Source organism: Rhinopithecus bieti, unplaced genomic scaffold (genome assembly GCF_001698545.2).
Source record: "Rhinopithecus bieti isolate Rb0 unplaced genomic scaffold, ASM169854v2 scaffold_57243, whole genome shotgun sequence".
In the NCBI taxonomy this organism is placed as follows: domain Eukaryota; kingdom Metazoa; phylum Chordata; class Mammalia; order Primates; family Cercopithecidae; genus Rhinopithecus; species Rhinopithecus bieti.
Genome location: NW_016822477.1, coordinates 258,194 through 275,948, shown reverse-complemented (window position 1 = coordinate 275,948; position 17,755 = coordinate 258,194). Strand labels below are relative to the sequence as shown.

Here is a 17,755-nt window from a genome sequence, read left to right as displayed (position 1 = left end):
TAGGTGTGATTTTAAAAAATTCTGTAACTTACAGAGATCTGATAGACAATATTAATATGCTTAGCCTCTAGTTTTTCATATGAGGATATGTTTGGTAAGGAGTACAATATCTAATTGTAGGTAAAGCTATAGAGACATAAATACCCCCAAGGCTCCTTATAGAATTCTCTACATGAAGAATTTTCTGATCTGTAGTTATTACTTTCCTTGGTATAACTTTGTCTTAGATTTGTGGTTTTTCTCCATCTGCTGCTATGTGTGTTTTCTCAGCTTCACATTAGTTGAAGCTGTGCTTCACTAAGTTAAAAGATACGCTTAATTTAAACCCTTCTATTTTATGGTTTCTCTGCTTTGATTATTTATACGTGTAACTCTGCATTTCTAATATAAATAATGGAATGCTGCTTTTTCCCCCTCATGAGAACTACCTACCTGTTCTTGTAGTCTGGTCAGTGATTGGAGTTGATAATAACTGTAAAAAAAAACCAATAAAGTTTGTTCACTGTAAATTTTTTTCTCCAAGTGTTTATTGTCAGTATGGCTTCTGACCCAGTAACTACCACAGTATAATTGAGACAGATTTATATATAAATGTGAATTGACCCTAAGAAGGGTACTTGAAGTCTGAAATGTTTATCCACTTTGACTCAAGTAAGTGTACCTAAGCTTTGTGGCAGAAGGTGATGCCCAATGCAGTGCAGGAAGAGGATACATTGATAGCTCCTCAGCTATGGATTAAAAATATGAAAATTGGCTGGGTGTGGTGGCTCACGTCTGTAATCCCAGCACTTTGGGAGACCAAGGCAGGCGGATCACTTGAGGTCAGGAGTTCAAGACCAGCCTGACCAACATGGTGAAATCCCGCCTCTACTAAAAATACAAAAATTAGCCAGACGTGGTGGTGCGTGCCTGTAATCCCAGTTACTCAGGAGGCTGAGGCAGGTGAATCGCTTGAACCTGGGAGGTTGCAGTAAGCCGAGATTGTGCCACTGCACTCAAGTCTGTAGGACAGAGCGAAACTCCGTTTAAAAAAAAAACAGAAAAGAAAAGAAAATCTTTTAACCATTTTAATTAGGGCTCTCCAGTTACTAGGGAATCCTGATTGGGGCATTAGGATTACACGATGTAATAAAAACTAATATTTTGGGGCTGGATACAGTGGTTCACACCTGTAATCCCAGCCTTTGGGATGCCGAGGTGGGAAGATTACTTGAACTCAGGAGTTCAAGACCAGCCTGGGAAGCATAGTGAGACCTCAGCTCTACAAAAGATTTAATAAGTTAGCTGGGTGTGGTGGTGTGTGCCTGTGGTCCCAGCTACTCAGGAGGCTGAGGCAAGAGGACTGTTTGAGCCTGAGAGGTCCTGTTGTTTTTATTGTGTCATTGATCCATTCTGAGAGTGAAACCCTCATGACCTAAACACCTCCCATTAGGCCCCACCTCCAAATACTGTTGCATTGGGGATTAAGTTTCCAAGAGATAAATTTTGGGGAACACATTCAGATCATAGGACTCAACATTGTTTTTTCAAGTTTCATTCATGGTGATGGATTAGCTTTGGTTGCTTTTCACGGAGGAATAATACTACTTTTGCAAATATACCACAATTAGAATTTTCTATTCTTCTGTCAGTGGATTTTTGGATTTTGAGTAGGTTTTTGCTCTTTTGTACAGTGTAGTCCTGAATGTTGTTATAGATGTATTCCAAGTGTACATGTCCAGGACTTTACGTAGGATATGTGACTAGAAGTCTAATTGTTAGACGGTAGGGTATGCAACTGTTCAACTTTATGAGCTAGAAACAACTGTATTTTTATCATGTAAATATCAAAACAAATTTGTATCATGTAAATTTCTAACAGTGTTCTTCCCTTTCTAAACTTGGTATTATCAGGTTTCTTAGGTTTTGCTTAGATTTTATATACAGTGGTCAGTACACTACAAATGTTACTCTGTTTTTAGTTTGTGAGCTCCCTTATTACTAATGAGGCTAAATATTGTATGATAGATCTCATTTGCCATTTGTTTTCCCTGTTTCTGCAATACCTTTTATCTATTTTTTATTGGATTATCTTTTGTGAGAGTGGTTAATAGAGTTCTTTGTATTTTCTGTGTACTAATTTTTTGTCATTTATGTGTGTTGGAACTTATCCTCTAAATTTATGCCTTTTTACTTTGTTTATAGTGCTCTTTGAGCAGAAGTTGTTCATTTTTATGCTGGTGATTTTATCAAGTTTTGAAAATTAATGCTTTGGGGCCTGATTTTAGATTTTCTCTGTGAGATTAGAAGAAAAATTCTCCTGTGTTTCTTTCTAAAGCTTTCAAAAGTTTGCGTTTCATATATAACTGTTTAATACATTGGGAACTGACTGTGGTATGTGGTAGACATCCAGTTTTATTTTCTTTCACATTGCTAGCCGGAGGTCCCAATACTATTTGTTACACAATCTTTCCTCATTGATCTGCAGCGCCACCTGTGTTTCCATTTATGCTTGGGTATGTTTCTGAGTTGTTTATTCTTTCTCCATTGATTAATTTCTTTATCCCTGGGTCAATATCATATGGTGTTAAAAACTATAATGTTATGGTAAATTTGGATATCTGTTAGGGCAACTCAGCCTTGCCTTTTTTCTTCTTGAAAATGTCTTATCTTGGGTCCTTTATTCTCTCTCTCTTTTTTTTTGAGACGGAGTCTCACTTTGTTGCTAGCTGGAGTGCAGTGACACGATCTCGGCTCACCACACCTCTGCCTTCCGGGTTCAAGCTATTCTTCTGCCTCAGCCTCCCAAGTAGCTGTGACTATAGGTGCGCACCACTACGGCCAGCTAATTTTTGTGTTTTTGGTAGGGGTAGGGTTTCATCATGTTGGCCATGATGGTCTCCATCTCTTGACGTCGTGATCCACCTACCTCAGCCTCCCAAAATGCTGGGATTACAGGCGTGAACCACTGTGCCCGCCCAGGTCCTTTATTCTTTAATACTAATTTTTGAGTTCTCTTCAAGTTCCTAAAAAATCTTGTTGTATTTCTGATGGGAATTGGATGAAATTGATAGATAAGTTTGGAGAGAATTGATATTTTTATGATAGTGTTTTCCTTTCTATAAATGTGAACTATCTTTCTATTTAATTGGGTTTTCTTTAATGTGGTTCAATAATATTGTATCATTTTATTCTCTCTATAAATTTTTATAAAACTTTGGCTAGATTTCTTCTCAGATACCTTGTATTTTCTTGCTATTATATCTCTTTAGATTTTAAAAAAATTTCCAGCTGTCATTGATGATACACACTCAAAATTACTTTTTTTAAAAAAATTTTAAAATCTGTTTTTTTTTTTTTGAGACGAGTCTTGCTCTGTCACCCAGGCTGGAGTGCAGTGGTGTGATCTCGGCTCATGGCAAGCTCCGCATCCTGGGTTCATGCCATTCTTCTGCCTCAGCCTCCTGAGTAGCTGGGACTACAAGGCGCCCACCACCATGCCCGGCTAATTTTTTTTTGTATTTTTAGTAGAGATGGGGTTTCACCATGTTAGCCAGGGTGGTCTCGATCCCCTGACCTCATGATCCACTTGCCTCGGCCTCCCAAAGTGTTGAGATTACAGGCGTGAGCCACCGCACCCGGCCGGAAAAAAATCTTAAAGCCAACCACTTACTAAAAACTATTTCTAATGATTTGATAGTAGATTTTTTACTTTAAAAATGCAGACCTTTTTATGTTATCAGTGAATAATGACTTGCTTCTCCATTTCCAATCCTTCTCCCTTTTCTCTTTCTTGTCTTACTACGCTAGGTAATACCTTCAATACAATGCCGAATAGAGTAGGGATTGTAGTCTGTAACCATACCATCCTGCATGCACCTGATCTCACCTGATCTTGGAAGCTAAACAGTGTCAGGCCTGGTTAGTACTTGGAAGGGAGAAATAGAAATAGTAGCATTCTTGTCTTGTTCCTGACCTGATTTCAAAAGAATATGTTTCCAGCGTTTTATCAAGAATAACTTTTTTTTTTTTTTGAGATAGGGTTTCACTCCTGTTGCCCTGGCTGGAGTGCTTTAACAGTTTTATCATGAATGAAGTATTTAATTTTACCATCCTTTTTTCTGCTTTTATTGAGATGACCATGTAGTTTTTCTTTTATTCTGTTAATGTATTGAATTATTGAATTGCATTTAAGATCTTGTAATGTTTGACTTCTTTTGCATTTCTTTTTCTTTTTCTTTTTTTTTTTCTTTTGAGATGGAGTCTCACTCTGTTGCCCAGGGTGGAGTGCAGTGGTGGCACAATCTTGACTCACTGCAACCTCCGCCTCCTCGGTTCAAGCGATTCTGTGTCTCAGCCTCCCGAGTAGCTGGAATTACAGGTGCTTGCCACAATGTCCAGCTAATTTTTGTATTTTTAATAGAGACGGGGGTTTCACCATGTTGGCCAGGCTGGTTTTGAACTCCTGACCTCAAGTGATCTGCACACCTCAGCCTCCCAAAGTGCTGGGATTACAGGCGTGAGCCACCGCGCCTGGCCTACTTTTGCATTTCTGAGGCAAACCCAACCTAGTTATGATGTCTTTATCTACCTTATACAAGATTATATTTAGTTTGCTAATACTTTGTTTAGGATTTTTGCTTCTACGTTCATGGATTATATTGTATATTGGTATGTAATTTTACAGTCATAAGCTGTTCTCATCTGGTTTGCTCTTGAGTTCATATTGACCTTCCAAATTTGATTAGAGTTTTTTTGCTCTTTTATTCTTTAAAATGGTTTATATAAAATTGATACACAATATCTTGAAAACTTGTTACAGCTTTCATGTAAAATCTCTATGTCTGATTTTTTATGGGGAAAATTTTAACCATTTTAGTTTTTAATATAGTTTTGGGTCTGTGGGCAAGTTATGTTTTTCTATAAATCTGCCTGTTTTGTCAAAGTGTTCTAAATTATTGGCAAAAAATAGTTGTTTCTGGTATTTCTTGTCTTTTAAATTTTTGCTCTTTTGGCATTGTTGATCCTGACTATTGCAGTCTTTTGCACTCTGTCTCTTTGTTGAGATATAATTTACATACCATAAAATTCATTCACTTTAAGTGTATAGTTTAATGATTGTTAGTAAATTCATAGAGTTGTGCAGCCATCATCACAATCTATTTTTAGATCATTTCTGTCACACTAGTGAAATCCTTTGTGCCCATTTGTAGTCAATCTCCATTCCTAAACCAACCCCAGGCAACCACTCTTCTACTTTCTATCTCTATTATAGATTTACCTTTTCTGGACAATTCATATGAATAGAATTATACAAGATGAGGTCTTACATATTGGGCTTATTGCATTTAGTTTGTATGTTCATCCAGATGTGTAGCATGTATCAGTTCTTTTCATTCCTTTTTATTGCTGAATAGTATTCCATTGCATGGATGTATTACATTTTGTTTATAAATTTAGTAATTGATGGGCATTTGGGGGTGTCTTCACATTTTGGCTGTTACGAATAATGCTACGGTTAACATTCTTGTGCAAGTCTTTGTGTAGACCTATGTTTTCATTCCTCTTGGGTGGATAACTATGGATGGAATGCTAGGTTTTTACGTTTAACTTTTTAAAGGCTGCCAAATTGTTTTCCAAAATGGCTGCATACTTTGACATTTCCACCAGCAATGTATGAGAGTTCTAACTTCTCCACACTTCTTATTGTCTGTGTTTTTTATTATAGCTGCCTTCGAGGGTATAAAGCGATATCTCATTGTGATTTTGGTTTGTATTTCCCTGATGACTAATGATACTAAGTGTCTTTTTAGGTAGCTTATTAGCTTTTAATATATCATTTTTGATAAAATCTCTGTTTAAAACCTTTATCTTATTTGTTTTTAGTACTTCTTATTATTGATCTGTAAGAGTTCTTTATATTGTTTGGTTAAAAGTATTTCCTCAGGCCTGGTGTGGTGGCTCACATCTGTAATCCCAGCACTTGGGAGGCCAAGTTGGGCGGATCATGAGATCAGGAGGTTGAGACCGTCCTGGCTAACACGGTGAAACCCTTTCTCTACTAAAAATACAAAAAATTAGCTGGGCGTGGTGGCGGGCGCCTTGTAGTCCCAGCTACTGGGGAAGCTGAGGCAGGAGAATGGCGTGAACCTGGGAAGCGGAGCTTGCAGTGAGCCGAGACTGTGCCACTGCGCTCCAGCCTGGGTGACAGAGTGAGACTCTATCTCAAAAAAAGAAAAAGGAGTCTTTACTCAGACATACGTGGTGCAAATATTTTCTCTCAATCTGTAGCTTATCTTTTAATTTTCTTAATAACGTATTTTTAAAAATTGTAGTAACGTTTACATAGTATAAAACTTAACATTTCACCCATTTTTAAGCATATAATTGTACAATTCAGTAACATTAAGTACATTTACAGGGCTATACAACCATCACCATTATCTATTTACACAACTTTTCTTTTTTTTTTTTTTGAGACAGAGTCTCACTCTGTCATCCAGGCTGGAGTGAAGTGACGTGATCTTGGCTCATTGCAACCTCTGCCTCCTCCTGGGTTCAAGCGATTCTCCTGCCTAAGCCTCCCATGTAGCTGGTACCACAGGCGCACACCACCATGCCCGGCTAATTTTTGTATTTTTAGTAGAGATGGGGTTTCACCATGTTGGCCAGGATGGTCTCGATCTCTTGACCTTGTGATCCACCCGCCTCGACCTCCCAGAGTGCTGGGATTACAGGCTTGAGCCATTGTGCCCGGCCTCTCCTTCATTCTTGAAGGATAGTTTTGTTGGATATAGAATTTTTGGTGGACAATATTTTTTTCCCTTTCTGACCTTTAAATATGTAATCTTACTTCTGGCCTCCATGGTTTCTGAAGAGAAATAAGCTGTTAATCTTATTGAGGACCCCTGGTTTTGATGGTACCTCTCACTTACTGTTTTCAAACTTCTCTTTGTCTTTGAGTTTCAGCTGTTTGACTATAATGTATCTCATTGTGAACCTCCTTGAGTTTATTCTGCTTAAAGTTTGTTGAGTTTCTTGGATGTGTAGATTATGTCTTTCCTCAGATTTGGGAAGTTTTTGGTTATTTCTTTTTTTTTTTTTTTTGAGATAGAGTCTCGCTCTGTCGCCCAGGCTGGAGTACAGAGCCCGATCTTGGCTCACTGCAAGCTCCGCCTCCTGAGTTCGTGCCATTCTCCTGCCTCAGCCTCTGGAGTAGCTGGGACTGCATGCACCCGCCACCTCACCCAGCTAATTTTTTGTATTTTTTAGTAGAGACGGGGTTTCACCATGTTAGCCAGTATGGTCTTGATCTCCTGACCTTGTGATCCACCCTCCTTGGCCTCTCAAAGTGGGTTATTTCTTTAAGTATTTTTTCTACCTCTTTGTCTTTCCCTTCTTCTAGGTCTTTTATGGTACATAGTTGGTACACTCAGTAATGTCTCACAGGCCCCTCAGGCTCTGTTCCTTTTCTTAATTCTTTTTTCTTTCTACTACTGAGAGTGAAAAGTTTCAATTTTCTTATCTTCACATTTGCCAGTTCTTTCTTCTGCCTGCTCAAATTTGCTGTTGAATACATCTGGTGAATTTTTTAATTTAGTTGTTTTCAGCTCCAGAATTTGTTTTGTTGCTTATTATAATTTCTGCCTTTACTGGAATTCTCATTTTGTTCATTTTCCCCTTTATTCCCTTTATTTCCTTTAGTTCTTTGTCCATGGTTTTTTTTTTTTTTTTTTTTTTTTTTTAATTTCCTTGGGTTTTTTTTTTTTTTTTTTTTTTTTTTTTTAAATGAAATTGATTTAATGTCTTTGGTAATTACTTTGGGCTACCTCAGGGATGATTTTTGTCAAATTCCTATTTCTAGGTTTATGGGCCATACTTTCCCGTTTCTTTGTATGTTTTGTAATTTTTTGTTGTTGACAGCTGGATACTCTGAGTATTACAGTATGGTAACTCTATAAATCTGTTTCTCCCACTCCTCAATGATTGCTGTTTTTTGCTTGTCGAGGGCTGAAGCCACCTGCTTGTGACTTTATGAACTATTTTCGCAAAGTATGTATTCCATATTGTGTATGGAACCAGTTTTTGTTCTGTTGTCTCTGTGGTTAGCTGGTGACCTGACAAAGATTTTCTTAGATATCTGGCTCCAGAAAAGGAGACAAAAAAGGTTTTACCTTCTTTAGTGTTCTGATAAATACTTACAGTGAAAGCCACTGCTGTGGAGAGTACTGAAACTGATGCATGCCTGCATCACTCCCTCAGGGCCAGACCAACCAAAATGTACAACCCTAAATTTTGAAGGACATGATCCCCACTGTTCCTCCTGGCACCAGTTAGCAACTCTGGGAACGTAGCTGCTATCCCCACTGCCACAAGAGGTGGTGGGTATGGTGGTGGTGGTTCTGAGGAATAGGGGAGGGCAATTGGTTTATGCATGCTGCTTATTCATACTTACGAAAGATCAGTAGCCTCTTCCTTCATCAAGCACTCCCCTGGTTGTTAAAAGGGTTTGGTCAGTTCCTAGAATTCTACTAAAGTGCTTGATTTCAGTTACTCTTAGTCTTTTTTTAAACTCTTAGGTTTTTTGAGACAGAGTCTTGCTCTGTCTCCCAGGCTGGAGTACCGTGGTGCCATCTCAGCTCACTGCAACCTCCGCCTCATGGGTTCAAGCAATTTTCCTGCCTCAGCCTCCTGAGTAGCTGGGATTACAGGTGTGCACCACCATGCCCGGCTAATTTTTTGTATTTTTACTAGAGACAGGGTTTCACCATGTTGCCCAGGCTGGTCTCGAACTCCTGACCTCAGGTGATCCACCCGCCTCGGCCTCCCAAAGTGCTAGGATTACAGATGTGAGCCACCGTGCCCCGCTCCAGTTACTCTTTCTAGCTCAACTTTTACTTTGGTGGGGAGGCTGACCCCTAGATCTTTCTATTCTGTCATTTTGCATCCATGATGTCTTTTGAAGTTCAAATGTTTTAAATGTAATTAAGCCCAGTTCATCAACTTTGTATTTTATAGATCATGCTTTTGGTGTCATATCCAAGAATTCTTTTCTTAAACCATAGTGACAAAGATTTTTTTCCCGTGTTTATTAGTGTAGGTAGATAGGAAACCTTTAGCGTGCAGGCAGGTCACATAGGAATTGTAGAGGGAGTATGACTTGATGAGAACTGTCTGGCCTGTGTGGGGCTTGCAGAGGAAATTGGCACACTGATGCTGGCAAGAAGCCTTTGGTGGAGTCAGTTTTTATGTTGAGCAGGCTGCACGGATGCCATCTCCAGGTTGCGGCTGCAGGTTCAGCAAGGCTGCAAGTTTGCTGAGGGGCTGCAGTCTGGGCATCTAGCTAAGCAGAGTTTTACTGGATGTCCTCACACCTCTACCCCTGATCCACTCTACAGCAGCTGGAAACCACAGGATAGCCCCTTTCTCCTTCAGTGGCCCTTTGGTGCCCTCTACCCAGAAAGCGTAACAATTTCATGTTTGTTTTAAAGGAGAAATGATTAAAGGAATTTTTTCTGTTGTCCCAGAGCATAAAGGTGAATTTGGAGCTAAGAGGTATTAGAAGAATCATCAACAGAAATAATAAAAAGATAAACAAATTGGAAGGAAAATGATAGCCATAAATAAGATATAAACATTTGTTTAAATCAGCTACAAAGTGTTTTCTTGATAAGTGGTATACAATGTATCAAACATTGTTTAAATTAATAGACCATCCTTTGAGGCTTGAACTTTTTTTCCTAGAAGTATTCCTAGTCCTCAGCATATTCATTATTGAAAACTTTCAGCTATTTAGTGATCTTATGAAGTAGAGAATTAAGTCACTATACATGGTCTCTGAGGTGAAACCTCCAGAGTATCTTAAAGTAGCAATTATTCTAGTGTCATATGTTTATTTCTGTTATACACCTGAGGAAATAAGAGTGTTTCTTTTCTTTTTATTTCTTTTTTTTTGGAGGCAGAGTCTTGGTCTGTTGCCCAGGCTGCAGTACAGTGGCAGTATCACAGCTCACTGCATCCTTAACTCCTGGGCCCAAGTGATTGTCCCACCTCAGCCTCCCAAGTAGCAGGGACTACAAGGTGTGCACCACCATGCCTGGCTATTTATTTTTATTTTTTGTAGTGACAAGGTCTCACTACATTGCCTAGGCTGTTCTCAAACTCTTGGGTTCAAGTGATCCTTTAGCTTTGGCCTCCCAGTATTGGGATTACAGGCATGAGCCACTATGCCTGGCAATTTCTTTTCTTTTCTGTTTTTTTTTTTTTGAGACGGAGTCTCGCTCTGTCGCCCGGGCTGGAGTGCAGTGGCTGGATCTCAGCTCACTGCAAGCTTCGCCTCCCGGGTTTACGCCATTCTCCTGCCTCAGCCTCCTGAGTAGCTGGGACTACAGGTGCCCGCCACCTTGCCCGGCTAGTTTTTTGTATTTTCAGTAGAGACGGGGTTTCACCATGTTAGCCAGGATGGTCTGGATCTCCTGACCTCGTGATCCACCCGTCTCGGCCTCCCAAAGTGCTGGGATTACAGGCTTGAGCCACTGCTCCCGGCTTCTTTTCTTTATTGATTATCCTGCATTCTTTTGTAGGAGTCCCTTAACATTTTTCATTAAAAAGTTATTTTCTATTATCACTAATCTGCACTTTTAATATATATTGATATGGCATTTTGAGTATAGATAAATCTAATTATTTGGGACTTCAACCAGTTTGGAACTGTTTGTAATTAATTGTTTGTGTGAATTAGAAATTTTCTTACTGTTCATTTATAGCTTATGCAAAGGGTTTATATTGAGTTGAATTCATCAGTACCTTTCTAATTGGTTCATTGGGCCCTGGTCATGTTGTTTTGATGGGTACATTTTTGAGTATCATCCCTGCTTACATAAAAAAATAGGTACTTAATTTGGTTGGTTAGGACATGGAGATAATAGGTAAATCCTTAATACCTCTGCAGGGTGCTTAATGACGCAGAGTGCAATGAGGTGGTCTCAGCTCACTGCAGCCTCCGCCTTCAGCGTTCAAGCGATTCTCCTGCCTCAGCTTCCCGAGTAGCTGGGATTACAGGCGCCCGCCACCACGCCCGGCTAATTTTTGTATTTTTAGTAGAGACGGGGGTTTCACCATGTTGGCCAGGCTAGTCTCGAACTGCTGACCTCATGATCCGCCCACTTCTGCCTCCCAAAGTGCTGGGATTACAGGTGTAAGCCACCGTACCCGGCCTGGGTTTTTTTTTTTTTTTTTTAAGATTTTTCAGTGAGAGATACTTTCTTCCTTGGTTATATATTGACTCTTTTGTAATAAGCTTTCTTGTACATAGCAGGCCTAGGAAAAACAGGTTACATGTATATATTATAGCAATAGGGGATTGGTAGTTTTAATTTTATAATAAATAACAAATTATTATTGTAAATAATATCCAAATATTGTACTACTTAATCCTTTAACTGTTATATAGTTTCTTTTAAATGTTTTTGTTTTCAGAATTTTGGCTGTTATTGTTAAGCACATGTACAGTCAATTCTAGTATACTTTGTAGCTGATTTAGACAAATGTTTATGTCTTATTTATGGCTGTCATTTTCCTTCCAATTTGTTTATCTTTTTATTATTTCTGTTGATGATTCTTCTAATACCTCTATATAAGCCAGATAGTCTTTATTTTATTTTAAGTTCTGGGACACATGTGCAGAATGTGCAGGTTTGTTACATAGGTATACATGTGCCATGGTGGTTTGCTGCACCTGTCAACCCGTCATCTAGGTTTTAAGCCCTGCATTCATTAGGTATTAAGCCACATATTCTTAATTGAGCCTTATTATTCTAAGTAATAGTGGTGTAAGTAGTAGAAATAGTTTTATTTAAAAGTATTTTTGTTTTTGCCTTGGGAACAAACTTATTATAAAATTACTGTTAAATAGCTCTCTGGTTACAAAAAACATAATTCATGTAACTTTTCTGTGTTTCAGAAACCTTTTCCAAAAGGACAAAGGAACTCAAATCAGTTGTCCATAGTGCTCCTGGTTGGAAATTATTTGGTAAAGTCCCTCCTAGAGAGAATCTTCAGAAAACATCCAAAATCATTCAGCAGGTAAGTACTGACATAGCCATGTAGTTTACCCTAGCTTTTTAAGCATTCTTCTTCTTCTTTTTTTTGATAACTAACCATTATGCTATTTTTATTCTTATTTTCTAGATACAGACTTTTGGGATTATAAGTATTTATAGGGACCTGCTAAATTTTTTAGAAAAACAGGTCACATATTTTCTGTTGTCTTTTGTAATTCAGAAAATTCTTCAAAGAAATAGAACATTGACTTTTTTTAAAACCAGTTATTCCTTGAATAGATTTTTTCTTAGCTAATCACTCTCACCACATACTGTTTGACTTCCAGTTGAAGTTGGTAGCATTTGTCAGTGGCACAGTTTTTCTGAATATTGGTTGTTGTGAACTGATGAAATATTAAAAACCAAAAACTGAGTAGATTATGAGGTTGAACTCTTTCCTTTGTCACTTTTCTGGTGTCCTCTCTAAACCAAGGACTTTGTAAATGAGAAAAGTTGGTACACAATCTGTTTCTAGTAATTTGGAAGCTATTTCTTCTGATATCTCTATTAACATCTATATTCTTGAGTTCTTAAGACTTTCTGATCTTATTTGACTTCTGAACTTTGGCTCTTCAGTACTAGATTAGTGAGAATGGAAAGCAGTGAGACTGGATCAATCTGCAGTGTTTAAAGTTCAGAGAAGTTATTGCTCAGAAGACGACATATAATACATTTCCTATTTTTATCCTTCCCAATTGCAGTTTACCAGGTTTAACACAGCTAGCATTTATAAAGACAATCACATGAAGGCAATGATCGTCATTCAAATTGGAAAAGATACCTTCCTTTAAGGATTTAATAGTGTTCCTTTTATTGCTCAGAAGAAAACTGGTTTTCCAAGTAATATGAGAAAATAATTTTAGATCTTTAAAACATTATTGTAGTTGTTTTCTTCTTTTGCATTTGAATAAAAGATTTATTTTTTTCCTCAGGAAAAACAGAAAGTTAGGGAAACACACTATGTTTTTAGAACCCATATTATTTTGTAGTTGGTCCTAACCCTTCCTGGCACAGCTGTCAAAAGCACTAGCTGTTTAAACAGAACCAAGGTGTTCACCCCCATAGAATGTACATGCACGGCACTAGATGACTGCATGTTTGTCCCTGAGAGAAGCATAAGACAAACGGAAGTTGCTGAGAGAGCTGTCTTTCTAAGCAGCCCGTCCCTTTCCCTTTTGAAGGATTTGCCTGAACTATGTAGCTAGTCAGCACTTAGACCATGTGCCTCCTCCTCTGCCTGTGAACTAACTTAATTTCTTTTTTCAAGAGACTTGGTATTGCTATGTCGCCCAGGCTGCCTTCAAACTCCTGGGCTTAAATGATGATGCTCCTGCCTCAGCTTCCTGAGAAGCTGGGACTACAGGTATGTGCCACCACACCTGGCTTATAGTTAATTTTCTTTACAAGCGATTAAAATAGTGAATAATTTATCTATTGGTACTTAAAACTGTGTGCTGTGATTCCTAAACCATGTGCTCAGACACTCTGGTGTGCTGCACTTAACACAGTGGGGTACTGTGGGATATTTAAATTTTTTCAGGCAAACTCAGTGATATTCCACATCAGTTGGATATGGTGCAGACTGTTAATTTGAAGCAGTACACAGTTCCAACATTAAGTGCTACTACATACTTTTCTGTGACATCATATCTTTGTGAATCTGTTTTTTCTGAGTTTGTTGTGATAAAAACCAGATACTGTACAAAAGTCAGCGTGGGAGTGGAAATGAGGGTGATGTCTAATCTGCTTTTAAGGTTTGAGAAATTGTATCCAATGCATAAAGCCACACATGCCCAAATTGGTAATTAATTGTGGTTATTTAAGAATGAGGCTGGGTGTAGTGGCTCATGCCTGTAATCCCAGAACTTTGGAAGGCAGAAGTGGGCGAATCACTTGAGGTCAGGAGTTCAAGAGCAGCCTGGCCAACATGGTGAAACCCTGTCTCTACCAAAAATACAAAAAATTAACCAGGCATGGTGGTGCATGCTTATAGTCCTAGCTCCTCGGGGGATGAGACAGGAGAATCACTTGAACCTGGAAGGTGGAGGTTGCGGTGAGCCAAGATCATGCCACTGCACCAGAGCAAGACTCCATCTCAAAAAAAAAAAAAAAAAGAATGAAAGAAAACATATTTCTTTTTTCAATTTATGCATATTTTTTTTTAGCGGTTACTAAGTGTTAAGATATACATCCTTATTAAATTGTTTGGACATAGCTACTTATTAAGCAGAATCATTAGGTATTTCTTTTGGCTTAAGAGTTACTGTGAAAAAGATTAGAGACACTAAAGGCATTTATCAAGAAAGGTTGGGAATCTCTGCTATTGTGACATCTTAAATTTTAGCTCCTTTGTTTTTTTTGGTAGTCTGAAGGTAACTTCTCTTGTCTAGAAGTTTTCAGAAGACCAGGTTCGCCCTCTAGAGGCGAAACAGTGGTCTTGCTACTGAAGGTTTTTACAGGTATTCTTGATTTTCTATAGTAGTTTAAATATGCAAGCACATACATTTTTATATATTTATATAAACTACCGTTCTATGATATTTTCTTACCATAAGTCTCTGAATAAATTACTGATTGGATAATTATCTTTACTGGTATGCTGTATACCTTTAATCTGCTATTTTCATTTTGGAAAGCCTCACATTCTCTTTTTTATACATATGGTATAAAAACTTGATGACTGGGCTGGGAGCGGTGGCTCACACCTGTAATCCCAGCACTTTGGGAGGATGAGGTGGGCGGATCACGAGGTCAGGAGATCGAGACCATCCTGACCAGCATAGTGAAACCCCATCTCTACTAAAAATATAAAAATTAGCTGGGCATGGTGACACGTGCCTGTAGTCCCAGCTACTTGGGAGGCTGAGGCGGGAGAATCACTTGAACCTGGGAGGCAGAGATTGCAGTGAGCCAAGATTGTGCCACTGCACTCCAGCCTGGCAAAAGAGTGAGACTACGTCTCAAAAAACAGCAACAATAACAGTAAAACTTCATGAGTGGTCAGGAAAAGAACAGCTCTTTTTTATTTGAGAAGGAGGAGTAGAGTTGAAATGTAGTTGCTGCCTCTGCCTCTGCGGCCCCTTCTCTGATCCTTTAAACTGATGATTATTTCTCTGCGCCACTTACTTTAGTTTTTGAGCTTTCCAGCTATGTCACAGGTATTAGTATATATTTCAGTGCCCTTTTTGTGGTTATGTTTGTTCTCTGGGAGGCATTATGTATAGTCAAGTCATTTTTCTTCTGACCCTTTTCCACCTTCAAAGTATGTATCAGCTGGGTGCGGTGGCTCACCTTTAATCTCAACACTTTGGGAGGCTGAGGCTGGTGTGTCACCTGAGGTCAGGAGTTCGAGACCAGCCTGGCCAACATGGTGAAACCTGGTCTCTACTAAAAGTTCAAAAATTAGCTAGGTGTAGTAGTGTGTGCCTATAATTCCAGCTGCTCAGAAGGCTGAGGCAGGAAAATCACTTGAACCTGGGAGGCGGAGGTTACAGTGAGCTGAGATTGCGCCATTGCACTCCAGCTGGGATGACAAGAGCAAAATTCTGTTTCAAAAAAAAAAAAAGAAAGAAAGAAACGTATTACTTTTACTATGTGATGGAACTTGTTTCTACCTCTTGCTTTCTACTATCTCTACTTCAGTGTGTGTCCTCTACTCCCTATTTGTCTAATTTTGCTGTCCTTTTCCCTGCTATTCTCATTTTTCAAAGTGGGCATGATTTTCTTTTTATTGTAATGGTGAATTTCCAGTCTTATGTCTCTGTTCTAAAACATTTTTTCACAACACTGACTTTTGAATTCTCTAAAAGATGAATATAAAACTGTGTATCTGAGCTCCTTTACCATGTATGCTTTCAGATAGATGTTATTATGTTTGGAATCAGAAACTGAAAGTGAAGACAGTATCAGTAAAGCCATGAGGAATGTTAGGACACTTCTGTCATGTTTTGGGATAGGGTCTTAAGGTGTTAAGGCTTTAGGAAATGAAGAGGTAGCTGGCAATTTAGGTGTAAAAAACTGCTTGGAGAAATGATGCCTCACTTGCTTTTTGAATGGTAAAGCAGTAAGCTTTATTAGGAGATTAGAGTAGTAGTATTTCATTGGCTAATAACTTTTTAAAGCAGGTCTTCAGAAAGAAGTTGTTGATTCTTTTAAAACATTTTTTGAAAAAAAAAAAAAAAGTTTTTTGGGGGAGATGGGGCTCACTATGTTGCCCAGGCTGGCCTTAAACTCCTGGGCTCAAGCAATCCTCCCGTCTTAGCCTCCTGAGTACAGGGCAGTACAGGCACACACCACTGTGCCCTGCAGAGTTGCCATATTTTTAAATATGTTGTTAAACCAAACATTTCTTTAATAGAAAGACATCTGTAGGGACATGGATGCAGCTGGAAACCATCATTCTCAGCAAACTATCGCAAGAACAGAAAACCAAATACCGCATGTTCTCACTCATAGGTGGGAATTGAACAATGAGATCACCTGGACACAGGAAGGGGAGTATCACACACCGGGTCCTATTGTGGGGAGGGGGTGGGGGGAAGGGATAGCATTAAGAGATATACCTAATGTAAATGATGAGTTAATGGGTGCAGCACACCAACATGGCACATGTATATATATATAACAAACCTGCACGTCATGCACATGTACCCTAGAACTTAAAGTATAAAAAAAAAAAAAAATCTGTAAGATTACACCTAAGTAAAGAAAAAAAGATTTAATTTACAAAGTTTTTGCTGAGTGCGGTGGCTCACGCCTATAATCCCAGCACTTTGGGAGGCTGAGGTGGGTGGATCACTTGAGGTCAGGAGTTCCAGATTAGCCTGACCAACCCCATTTATAGTAAAAACACAAAAAAATTAATGGCCGTAGTAGCGCTTACCTGTAATCCCAGCTACTTGGGAGGCTGAGGCAGGAGAATCGCTTGAACCTGGGAGGTGGAGGTTGTAGTGAGCGGAGTTTGCACCACTGCACTCTAGCCTGAGCTGTTTCAAGAAAAAAAAAAAAACACACAAAAAAAACCTTTTTTCTCTATTATTAGTGAAACAACGCATTATTATATTCTCTTTATAAAATATAAAACATGGAATGATATATCTCAGTTCACTTTCACATTTTTAGGACTTTTAAAATTCGTTTTTTTGTGTGGAAAACACGTAATTATTTTTGCATGTATATATTTTGCATATGTGGTATATGTTTTCCATTTCAAGAATGAAGTGTCACCATATTTAATTATATAGATGTGTATATATACACACACACGTATATATGTAATTTAACTTTACATATTTTGTACCTGTAGCTTTTCAGAGATACGTGAGTTCATAAGTGAAAGAATAGGTTAAATATTTTAAAACTTTTTTTATTCCTGCAGTAACTTTTATTACAAGTCTAATCAATTTTAGTGCTTTCCATGTTAATAGTAAAGAAACATAAAAAACATTTTAGGATTATAGCAAAGCCAAACTGACTGAAGTTTGGCATTTAACTTGATGATCAATTCCCAAATCACAAGAACATTCGCAGTATTACTTTTTGAGGATTATCACATGTGTTCTCTTGCAGATGTGAAATTCCACTTGTGGCCTTTTGAACCAGTTGGTGAGCCAGGTTAAAAATTACATCTGTTGGCCGGGCGCGGTGGCTCAAGCCTGTAATCCCAGCACTTTGGG

The 17,755-nt window shown here is 38.5% G+C and overlaps 1 protein-coding gene across 1 annotated transcript in view; it reads left to right on the top strand.

The window, feature by feature from the left end:
- The window catches only part of TBC1D12 (TBC1 domain family member 12), a 145,622-nt gene that overhangs the window by 33,273 nt on the left and 94,594 nt on the right, over window positions 1-17,755 (top strand). The window contains 1 exon segment of the mRNA XM_017860965.1: window positions 11,942-12,063. Within this exon segment, the coding sequence (XP_017716454.1) occupies window positions 11,942-12,063 (122 nt within the window).